General features: G+C 44.6%; 1 protein-coding gene across 7 annotated transcripts in view; it reads left to right on the forward strand.

Annotated features, from left to right (window-relative positions):
• Positions 1 to 12,218, forward strand: part of SLAMF1 (signaling lymphocytic activation molecule family member 1) — a 37,190-nt gene that overhangs the window by 7,632 nt on the left and 17,340 nt on the right. For 4 of the 7 annotated variants that reach the window (XM_001504439.5, XM_070266935.1, XM_070266933.1 and 1 more), the window contains exons 2-3: positions 872 to 1,210; positions 3,010 to 3,294. In XM_001504439.5, coding sequence (XP_001504489.1) covers positions 872 to 1,210; positions 3,010 to 3,294 — 624 coding nt within the window. Of the gene's footprint in view, positions 1 to 871; positions 1,217 to 3,009; positions 3,295 to 12,218 lie in introns of all 7 variants that reach the window. The other 3 variants (XM_023640883.2, XM_005609956.4, XM_023640881.2) reach the window with 1 other exon arrangement.

Below are 12,218 nucleotides of genomic sequence, written 5' to 3' on the forward strand. Positions count from 1 at the left end.
TAAATGGGAGTATAGACTATTCTCCCAAGTAGGTAGGTTGATTTGGTGGTGGTTACAAATAGAAGGGTTTTTTTTGTTTCTTCTACTTTTTCAGTGAAATGAGAAGCAAGGCTATCAGCAGAGGTTTGGGGTTTGAGGAAAGAGGAGGTGTTAAATTGTCAGCAGTAGGATTCCTTACAGTGGTTTGAAAGGTTTTTGGTGAGGTTTTTTGTTTTTGGTTGTTGTTGGCTCAGCTTTTTTGAAAAAGAGAAATAAAATAAGTTCTCACCCTCAACATTATTAACTATCTTACAGTGTTTTGGAGAGCCAGGATTCCATAGTTTGAACACTGAGCTTACAACCTTCCTGACTCCACATCCCTCAGATTTTCTCTCCTCATCTTCCAAAATGATGCTTCTATAACCTTGGTCCTCTGGGCTCAAGAGCTCAGAAACACTTTCGATTGTTCTCCATCTTCATACTATATACCTAATGGTGGTGAGAAGTCTGGTCAAGGAATTAGCTGACCCAGATTCTAGTCCAGTTACTAGTTATGTGACTTTAGAGAAGTCACTTAACCTCTCTATGTCTTAAGTGCCATAGCTATAAATCTGAGTTGATACAATTCCTTCCCAGATCAAAGAAACCCAGTGTCCTAGTTAGTCTATACAGTTCTATCAAAGCAATTTTAAAATTTCCATTGGGATTTTAGAGACTGAGAATGTAGTGGGACGCTCATGACAGTCCTTATCAAATACTAAGGACCTGACAACCCTAGAAATAATCCAAGAGGAGGTGGGAGAGCCTCCAGTCTGCCATTCCTGATGCACAGACACGATGTGATTCTCAAAGGGCTCCGTAATAAGAGATTTTCTTCTCCTTCCTCCCACAGGTGAGGGCTTGATGAATTGCCCAAAGATCCTCGGGCGGTTGGGAAGCAGTGTGCTGCTGCCCCTGACATCTCAAGGGATAAGTAAGAGCATGAACGAGAGCATCCACATCCTTGTCGCAAAGGCAGAATCACAGGGAAGTAGCGTCAAGAAGAAAATAGTCTCTCTTAGTCTGCCGGAAGGAAGCTCTGTGGGCTATCTGGAGGATGGTTACAAGTTTCATCTGGAAAACCTGAGCTTGGAGATCCCGGAAAGTAGGAAGAAGGATGAGGGCTGGTACATCATGACCCTGGAAGGAAACATTTCGGTTCAGCACTTCTGCCTGCAGCTGAAGCTCTATGGTAATGGTGGGTTCCCCCGAGATGGTCCCTTGCCTAAGAAATTTGGCCTCTCTGAAGCAAAGGGTCTTCAGAATTGGAAGCAACCTGAGAGATCATCTAGTCCAGGGGTATTTATACTGAACTTCAGGAAGAAGTTTTAGAAGTTCACAAATCTTTTTTGTCCAAATTGCCCATTGGTGGGAGCTGATGAGCACTAGGAACCCTTACCCCATTTCCCCAAGAAAAGAGGCCCAGCTGCCTGTGAGCTAGAAGACCTGGAGCCCACGAGTCTCAATTTGCAAATAAGACTTTGTTTGAAAAAAGTTGGGGTTTTTTTCCTGATTTTTAAAAAGTTTGAATGCCACTGATGAAGCCCAACCTCTCTTTCATAGAGGACACTGAAATCCAGAGAGAAGCGGTTTGCACATGTTACACACATCTGTGTGGGTGGTTCACTGCACTAGGAGTCCTGGGGAAAGGAGAGCTGAAACTCAGCCCACGCACCACTCACCAAGCCCTGCGCCCTGGTGGAAGAGGCACCTTTTCCTCATTTAAACAAAGGCTCTGGTTTGTAGTCGCTTAGTTGCAGAACTTAAACTAGAACCTAGGTCTATCTGAATGTAAGGCCAGTGCTTTATTGAGTCTCTTGAACTGCCAACCCCTCTTGAGTGCATCCAGAGGCTCCCTGGAATTCCTTGGAATCCTGAGAGCCACGTGGGCTGTCCTGCTTCTTCACAGTGACTTCCTTATGTCTGAGGATGGGACAGAGAGCCAGCATTTCTTTGAAATCCTTGGGTACCTACTGGAGAGACAGTGATACTCTCCCTGCTCTTCACTACCCCTAGCATTCCCTTTCCTCCAAACAGTGGATGCAGAATTCCCACAGCCTTCCACCAGGTACCAGGGAGTTCTGACTAGTCCAGCTGTGGCCCCGGGGAAAGGCTGCCATGAGCATGGAGATTATGCATCACACGTTTTCCAGAACAGGTCACTGCCTTTGTCATATCTTGTGATTAAATTCTTACCTTGGAAAATATGGTCTCTGCAACCATGATGTTCTTCTCAAGTCAAAGAAAGAGGCTGGATTTTTGGAGTCAGACAGACCTAAGTTCAGATCTCAGCTTGGCTGCTTAGAAACTGAGTGACATTATGGAAGACACACTCTCTCTCCAGGACTCAGTTTCCTCATCTATAAAATGGAAATAATTATAACTAGTGTTATAATTGTTGAGAAGATTAAAGAATATGATGAATGTGAAATTCCAAAATTGGGCCTGTCCTATAGTAGTTGCTAAATAAATAAAACTTTCCCCTTTCCCTTGTCTATTTCATGACATTAAAGTGAGATAGATTACTGGGGGCTTGTGACTATCCCTACTCCAGACACACTAGAGCACTTGCCACACACACACACGCACACACATATACACCAGATAAAATTCCACCACTAAAAGTCATTCTTTTAGGTCTAAGAGGTAATACTTTATTTAGCCAATGACAATTAAAAGACAAACTCCACGGATAGAATTCAGGAGGTCAGAAGCACCAGGAAGGGCAAGTGGAGCCCTCAAAGCATTCATAGGAGGAGGCTAAAAGGCGAATTTTTCTTCTCTATTTTATCCCAAGGTGGTACCAGAAAGGAGCATAAGGGGAGAGAGGGACAGTGCAAAGCAGTAGGTCCCCACCAGAAATAAATCACACTGCGGACACACAGAGAGGGAAAAATATCATTAGGCTGCATTTTCTTTTAACACAAAGGTTAAGTCAGAATTCCAGGGGATTCATTTCAGTAATGGCTTCCTTCCTTCCCCTCCTGACAGAGCAGATCTCCACTCCAGAAATTAAAGTGTTGAACCGGACCCAGGAGAATGGGAACTGCAGCTTGGTGCTGGCCTGCATGGTGGAGAAGGGGGACCATGTGGCTTATAGATGGAGTGAGGAGGCGGTCACCCACCCACTGAGCCCAGCCAACGGCTCCCACCTCCTGTACCTCACCCTCGGCCCTCAGCATGCCAACAAAGTCTATATCTGCACCGTGAGCAACCCCATCAGCAGCTACTCCCAGACCTTCAGCCCGTGGGCGGGATGTAGGCCGGATCCCCCAGGTGAGTGCCCTGGTGGCAGCTAGCGTGCCACATTAATGATGTGGGTTCAGTCCCCACCTGGACCGATTGCTTTGCTTCCATGGCCATGGCTCTCACCTTGGTAAACATGCTTTATATTTTCTGTATGGCTTATGAAAGCCTCTCACGTGCATTCAGTGAGTGCCCTCTGCTCATAATGACCAGGGTGGCATTATGACACTGAGTTCACGCTGAGGAAACCAATATGAAATGATGGAGCCAGACCCAGAGCCCAGGTCTCCAGGCTGTGACCCTTCCTCTCCCCTCCTGCCTTGGTTCCAACATGCAAGGGCGGCTGGGTGAGGGAGTGCAGGCGGCAGGTCCTGACCCTCCAGTCCAGCTTCCACTAATGGTAGAACAGTCCTACACCATTAGTAAGTATTTATTGATCACTTATGCTGTAGGAAATTGGGAATAGATACAATACATGAGCTCTGCTCTCTAACAACGTGTGGTAAGGATCAGACATGAAACATTTGCTCAGTAATGAAAAGCAGGATATAATGAAGGGCCACCTTTTACGGCATGGACTGTGAATCCTATAGCAGGTCAGAGAGCCAGGGGGGTCAGCTCTCTATGACTTGGACTATGAAGCTGGCAATAATGATAAAGCAAATAACACTTTATTGTTGGCAAAGCACTTTCAACTGTGTAATCTCTTTTGATCCTCACAAGAACCTTGCCGGATAAGAATTATCAGCATCCTCATTTTGCAGATAAGGAACTTGAAGCTCATAGCATTTAAGTGCCCTCCTCAAGTTTCTTCAGCTTGTAAATGATAGAGTCAGCACCTAACCTTAGATCTTCTAACGGCTCTTTTTGCTGTTGTTGAGGAAGATCAGCCCTGAGCTAACATCCGTGCCCACCTTCCTCTACTTTATATGTGAGACGCCTACCACAGCATGGCTTGATGAGCAGTGCCACGTCTGCAACCTGGATCTGAACTGGCGAACCCTGGGCCGCCAAAGCAGAATGTGTGCATTTAACCGCTGCGCCACTGGGCCAGCCCCTGACGGCTCTTTCTCTATAAAGAAAAGCATCATTATTCTGTTAACAAAAGGAAGGGAAGGCTCATTAAGTCAGGCCATCTAACCACTTAAGGTTGGAAACAAGATAGACCACTGAATCTTTTCACCAACTGATCTTGTGGCCACCCCTCAGATAAGTTCGGGGACAAAAGGACCAGTGTGCTGGCCCTGCAAGGCATTACTAATACCCTGACATTCTCCTCTGTGTCCACTGTGAAGAAATAGGAATCATTCCAAGGAGACTTGTGTACCATAGTCTATGAGGAGGACTTTTCCAGATGACAAAGGATGCGGGGACAAGGGAATCCAGCCAGGTTATGCCCTTCAGCATAGCACCTCTAGTCAGAGACTCCCTGCAGGTATTCCCAGATGGACTGCTGGAAAAATCACATCCGGCCTCCAGTCTGCATCTGAGAGTTCTTTGGTAAAGCTAACCCACTGCATGTTGCCTCTCCCATTCACAGCAGAATTAGTCACCTGTCCACCCACTAGATGTGTCTGGCTGCTTGTCCCCCTTGCGTGCAAACCACATTCAGAGGCTGTCCTCCAGTTCGGACCTCTTTCCCTGCCCACAGCCAATCAGAACGTGCTACCAGGACCAAGAAAGCAGTGTCACATCGTTTAGAGTTTACAGAATGTGGCCCTAGAGATCCTAGATCCAATTCTACCCTTTCTACTTACAAGGATAAGTCACTTAACCTGTCTAAGACTTAGATTCTTTATCCAAAGTAATAACAACTGACAGGTCTTCATTGTTTGCTATATGTCAGTTACATGGCACTTCATTTAATCCTCACAACAACCAAATAGTATTAGTATCGACTTTATAGATGAGGAAACAAAGATATAAAAAGGTCGTACATAGAAGGGCCACCACAGTGGCGTAGTGGTTAAGTTTGCGCACTCCACTTCGGTGGCCTGGGGTTCACAGGTTTGGATCCCAAGTGCGAACCTAAACACTGCTCTTCAAGCCATGCTGTGGTGGCATCCCACATACAAAACAGAGGAAGATTGTCACAGATGTTAGCTCAGCAACCATCTTCCTCACCAAAAAAAAAAGGGTCACACGTAGAGCAAGTGGCAAAGCTGAGCTGTCTGATCTTGGAATCCTCATAGGTACTGGTAGAAGAGACAATTCACTTTAAATGCCTTATTAATCATAATAAAAATGTGGGTTTTTTCTTGGGGCTGAGGAAGCAGTAGCCCCTCCCCCTGCACAGCCCTCTCTGATCATAGCAACCCTCTTAGAGTAAAGACAGGGCACAAAGGTATAACCTAGTCTGTCTCAAAAAAGAGGGAGAACTCTCTTCATGCTCCTCAATGTGATTTAACAAGAATTTAATTAGTGCATTCCAAAGTCTTGGTAGGCCATAAAGCTTACACTACTGCACTTGGCTCATGACATTCTAAAGAAGCATGTAAGGATGCTCTTACTCACCTAAGCCACTTTGAGAACCAAGTATGCACTAGCTTGACCAGATTTATTGGGTAGAGAGCAGACTCTTGTGAGATATGGAGGGACAAGAAGCAGAATCATGGCGCCATGGTAAAGCCCTGTCAGGATCTCAGCTCAGTCATTAAGAGAAACGCCTGTCACAGGGCAGAATTTCACTTTCCTGGCCTCTGTTTTATCATCTGTAAAATGAAAAGGGTGAACTGGTGAAGCTCTTTCCAGAGTTGATATCATATGATTAAGTTTGTATGTACATTAGTAAGAAGTGCTAATAAAGGGTTACCAAGGTGTGTGAGTTTGCTAGGGCTGCTGTAACAAGGTACCACAAACGGGGTGGCTTAAACAATCCAAATTTATTGTCTCATAGTTACAGAGGCCGAAAGTCCAAAATCAAGGTATCAGCCGGGTTGGTTTCTTCTGAGGGCTATGAGGGAAGGAGTTGTTCTGGGCCACTCTCTTGAGCTTGTAGACGGCTGCTTTCTCCTTATGTCTGTTGACATTGTCTTCCTTCTATGCATATCTCCATAAAAATTTCCCTTTCTCTTAAGGATGCCAGTCATATTGCATTAGGGCTCACCTGTAATTAGTTTGCTAGAGCTAATATCAGCCCTGTTGGTCTAGTGGTTAAGATTCTGTGCCCTCACTGCCACAGCCTGGCTTTGTTTCCTCATCAGGCAACCACAATACCCATCTGTCAATTGTCCTACTGTGGAAGCTGCATGTTGCTGTGATGCTGAAAGCTATGCCACCGGTATTTGAAATACCAGCAGGGTCACCCACAGTGGACAGGTTTCAGCAGAGCCTCTAGAATAAGATAGACTAGTAAGAAGGCCACCCACTTCCAAAAAACTGGCCATGAAAACCCTATGAGTAGCAGTGGAGCCTTGTCTGATACAGCGCAGAAGGCGTGAGGATGGCACAAAAGACCTGGCAGGGTTTGTTCCACTCTGCTATACAAAGGATCACTAAGAATCAGAATCAACTCAACAGCACTGACAACAACAAGGGCTGTCATAACAAAATACTACAGGCTAGGTGGCTTAAATAATGGAAATTTATTTTCTCACAATTCTGGAAGCTAGAAGTCCAAGACCAAAGTTTTGCAGCATTGGTCTTTTTCTGAAGCCTCTCTCCTTGGCTTGTAGATGGCCGCCTTCTCGCTGAGTCTTCACATGGTCTTTCCTCTGTGCATGTGCATCCCTCATGTCTCCTTCTGTGATCATATTTCCTCTTATAAGGGCATCATTAAGATTAGATTTGGGCCCATGCACCCTAATGACCTCATTTTAACTTAATCACATCTTTTAACACCTTATCTCTAAATACAGTCACATTCTGAGGTACTGGGAGTTAGGGCTCCAACACATGAAGTTTAGGGAGTGGGGACACACTTCAGCCCATAACACCACTCTAATGACCTCATTGTAACTTGGTTAACTCTGTAAAGATCCTGTCTCCAAATGAGGTCACATTCTAAGGACTTCACCATATGGATTTTGGAGGAAACACAATTCAACCCATAAGACAAGTAGAGATACCTTTCGCTATCTCCAGGGATGGGGGACCATAGCACGTCAGAACCAGATCACACAGCTGGTTTGTGGCATGCCATTTCCAGTACACCAGGTTGCCTAAATACAGAAAAAAGAGTTTTATTAGTTCATTGGTTTGTGTTTGCAAATGAATATTACTAGTTCTTAAAATACTGTGCTTAGTTCAACAAAACATTTATTGAGGTTCTACCACATTTCACCATTGTGCTAGGAGCTAAGTACACAAAAACAAGAAAACACATGATCTTGCCCTTAAGGAAGGAAATAGTTCTATAAATAACTCATTATCCTTGATTGTTTGGCGTGATAGGTGCAAAACAGAAGGATGTGCAAGGTAACGAGAGGAGGGAATGATTGAGACTATCTCAGGGAATCAGAGAGAGCATCACAGAGCATGTGACATGAATCAGGTTTTGAAGAATAAGTAGAAATTACCTAAGCAGATAAAAAAAGACATTCTAGGCGGATCCAGCTGGGTCTTGTTCTGTACTATCCTGTAGGTGACGGGAACTAATCAAGAGTTTTAGATGGAGGAGTGACATGGTCAGCTTTACATTTCAGAGAGGAAATTCAGTGGTGTGAAGAAGAGACTGGGGCAGAGAAGAGGCATAAGAAACAGAAACTAGTTGTGAGGAGGCACCATCATTGCAGTAATTCATCAAGAGATGATGAAGCCGAGCCAAAGCAGTGACTGTAAACAAAGTCTTCATAGAAGGGGAATCCCAGGCCTGGGATGGAGTGTCGGAGTCTGAGGTTTATTAGAGGTCACTCCATCATCTGCAATGAGAACGGTGATGTTAAGACATTTTTTATTTTCATTAATGAAAAACTCAGAACGGTTGATGATGTGATGAGACCAAATGTGATGTGATGTCAGTACTGTCTCTTGTTAGGACTCACTTAAATTAAACTGCACAAGAACATATTTGGCCCTAAAAATCTTCTTTTCTAATGACATTTGGCCATGCTCTTGGTCATGTATTCATCCTTATTTCAATTGTCATTTTAGTGTTTTACAGTAAGAAACACCTTAACGTCTGCAGTTATGAAGGATCTTTTTTGCCAAGTTCAAATCCTAGGGTGCTACAAAGCACTCTCACTAGGTCATGCAAAGCGTGTTGATGTGGGTCAGCTCTGGACAGTCTGTGACTTGCTGCTGTCCTTCATGACCATGTTCTGAGATGATTATGTCTATGCTAGAATGAATAATACAAAACCTTAACTAATTCAACTAAAGGGGAATGCCCCTGAAAGCTCATCTTGAAAAGAGGACCCTTTTCGGTAGATTAGCTAAAAGCTGGCTCAGCAAGTCTGAGTTAGCTCAGTGGAAGAAAAAACTGACACCTGCCAGGGAGCCCCAGGGGCTCCCCCTTTCTAACAAGGCCATTTCTTCAAACAGGGAGCTCCCATTGTTAGAGTTACCTAGATGCTCCATAGACAGAGGCAGGTCCCTCTTCAGGGCACTCCCAATACAGCATTGGTAGACAATGTAACAACAATGGTAGAAGGATGGAATTTGGGTACCTCTCATGGACCAGAGCCTTGTAACACGGCCACACTTGCTACAAGGGAAGCTGAGAAATGTAGTTGTTAGCTGGGCTGTCATGTGACTGGACGAGACTTGCATTGCCACAGAAGAGTGGGGGAAATGGTGCTGGGGACACAGCTGGTAGCCATTGCAACACAATGCTGGGTGGGATAGGCAGGTGTAAGTGATTTTTCTGAAGCTATGAACTCTGTAAAAAGTTCTATTTGGATGGCCCCAGATCTTAAATTAGTACATGATTTGTGAGCATCCCTCCCCCACCCCCAATTCTGAGTGGAAACCGCGGCCAACAAGAAGATATCTCTTGGAGATGGTTGACTTCTTCAAGTAGATGTGTGCCGTGTAGGCAGCCTTGCTGACAGAACCACATGAAAGGCAGGAAAGAGAACTGGCATTCTCAGACCGTTATATTAGCATCTCAGTGTCTCCTGGGGCGGACTGCATTTGCTTCTCAGATTCTTTTTTGTTTTCTTCTTTATCTCCCTTTAAGAAGAAGGGTTGGAGACTTGAGGAGACAGAGAAACTTTTGTGTTTCTGTGGCGGCAGACTTTCAGAGATGAAAAAGGCCCTTCAGCATTTTCCTTGGAGGCATGGTTACATGCCAAGTTATCTTGTTTAAACCACAGCCAATAGAGTAGAAGACCAAAGGGTGGAGACGCATGCAAATTACTTTTCATAAATGGCACTGGAGTTCTCAACCACTCTCCTCAGTTCCCTCTAAGAGGTTCCAGGGGGGAAAAGTCCCAAACCTCCTGTTCAATATGGCTTCCTTGTGAATGAAGACTGGGGTCTGTGGATCCCAGAACAACGCTGCTCTGATTTGTGAGCACTGTCATCCCTTTAGGCCTCGCTACATGATTGAGCAGAAAGAGGGAGAGCTAGTTTCTGCCACAGGAAATGGTGGTTTGAAAATGGAGAAAAAATTTAAAAAGAAAGAAAGAAAGAAAATGAGAACACAGGTGGTGCTAGGAGAACAGACATGCATTTTCCTCCTGGTTACACACTGCTATTATAAAGCATATGCCAAGTAGGACATTGCTTATTCTCTTCCACTCCTGCCTTGGGCCATTCAGAAGGCAACTCTGCATTCCTTCTGAGACCTTCTTATACTTAGCACTCTGATAATTCTTAATAAAAGAGTACATGACAGTCTTCTCCTAGCTTCCTTCTATGGCTTATAATTTAATTTAACTTAGGTCATCACACATATATTGAGTGGCCCCCTGCCCTACATTGTATCAGGTGGAATAGGGGATGCAAATAAAGCACAAGGTATAGGGTATAAGTTCAAGGAATTTACAATCTAGGTAGGACTGCTATACCTTAGTAAGTGGAAAAATATTATCATATTAAAGAAACCGCTGCTAGAACTCCTCTCTAGAAGGGAAGTGTTTGAAGAGACAGTACCTTAATAAATGCTAGAGGGCAGAAGGTAGGACCTCCCTGCAAAGAATGTGGGTTAGATGGCTCTGTCTGAGAAAGGGGGAAGACGTTGCTTGTGCAGACAGAAGAAGAGAAAGAGAGGCTCTGAGCCTGTCAGATGGTGGAAAGCTGCCTGGTTCACGATGGAATCTGCTCCCTGTGATGCTTCAAAGCTACGGTAGAGGATTCAAACCCACAGAATTCTTAGTGCAGGTTTTGGTTTTGGTTTTGTTTTTTTGTGGAAACTGATGAAGGCACTGAACCTTTGCCCAGGAAGGCCCAGACTAGAGCAAGTGGAATCGCAGGAGCAAACACTTAGAGGATCACAGTGAACCTATTGCCAGAAATTACAGAAATCACAGGCAACCTGACCCCAACAAGCCATAAAGTAGCATTTTTTCTGTATTAACCCAAATTCCTGAGAGTAGAGTCCCTGACCTCTGGTTTCCATATAAATATCATCATTAGATAATAGCACCACATAGATGAGGACCAAGTGCAAAAATACTTGGGCCTGCTAGTCAGATAGGGAAAATAAGTCATAAGCTAACAACAGGATGGGGCTGAAGCATCTCCAAACGTCAGTGAGGGGACTCCCCCGGACTTGAGATCAAACCTGTTTCCTTGTCCTTCCAATCAACCAAGAATTTACCGAGGATCTATTACTTGCCAGATACTAAGAGAGCTGCAAAAGGAGTAGAGAGATGGTCTCTGGCCTCCAAGAACCTAGCAGCTAGTTAGGGAATTGAGCTAGTGGAAAGAGCTGATATTTATTCACCAAATGCTGGGTTCCAGCCATTGCTCTGGGCACTTTCTATACATTCTTTCACTGATTCATCAGGACAACTCTGTAAACTGAATATTGTTGTGCTCATTTTGAAGATGAGGAAACTGAGGCCCCAGAGGATATGAGCAGCCCATTTAAGGCCATAGATCTATCAAGTGGTAGACCCAGAACTTGAATCCAACTTTCTAGCTCCAAATGCCCTCCCTTAAAATGGTCTCCACAGCAAAGATAGTGTTGCCACAATTCAGGTTCTAAGATGCATGTCATAAACCAAGGTGCTGGCGAGTCTGTGGGAGAGGGAAGCGTGGGAGCTGGAATGGTCAGGAAAAGTGACACAGTGGAAGTACGATTGGCCTGGGGGTCAAGGCTGAGCAGACCTTCTGGACAGCTGAAGGTGCAGCGAGAGGAAGAGTAGAGGGGCAGAGCATGGGGGCCGGAATGGGCAGGGATGATGACGGGATGAGTCGTCATCTCAGAGAGCTTTTGACTCATGAGGTCGCCCAGGCATCCCAGCCTGCTGCTCTCCTTGTAGGGGTCCCATCTCTGCCAGCTAAAACACAAACTGTAAAGTCTACAGTTCTCATCTCATTAGCTGCCGTCAACTTCTTCTGTGACTCTAGGGACACTTGTCTGAGTCTCAGTTTCCTCAACATAAAATTAGAGAGTTGGGTGAGATAAGCGCTATAGTTCCCTAGGGTTAAAAAAATCTATGGTTTTGAAAGTACGTATATCAGCCATGTATACTATCTGTACACTCAAGAGATATGGTTAAATAAAACTGGAAAACAACATCTTCTATAGAAAACTGATCCCATATCCTCTAACACAACTTTTTAGAGATTAAGAAACATTCTTTTAAATAAGCAGTTCTCAAAATATGGTGCCCACACCAGCAGCATCAGCATTATCCAGGAACCTGTTAAAAAAACGCAAGCCCTACTGCCGACCTACTGAATCAGAAACTCTGAGCATGAAGCTCTGCCATCCACATGCTACCAAGCCCTCTGGGTGATTCTGATGCATGGTAAAGTTTGAGGACCATTGTCATAAATAATCCTGGATTCAACTTCAAATCGTAAATAACAGCCATTTTGAGTACACTCATAGATTTGAGTAT

Source organism: Equus caballus, chromosome 5 (genome assembly GCF_041296265.1).
Source record: "Equus caballus isolate H_3958 breed thoroughbred chromosome 5, TB-T2T, whole genome shotgun sequence".
Classification (NCBI taxonomy): Eukaryota; Metazoa; Chordata; class Mammalia; order Perissodactyla; family Equidae; genus Equus; species Equus caballus.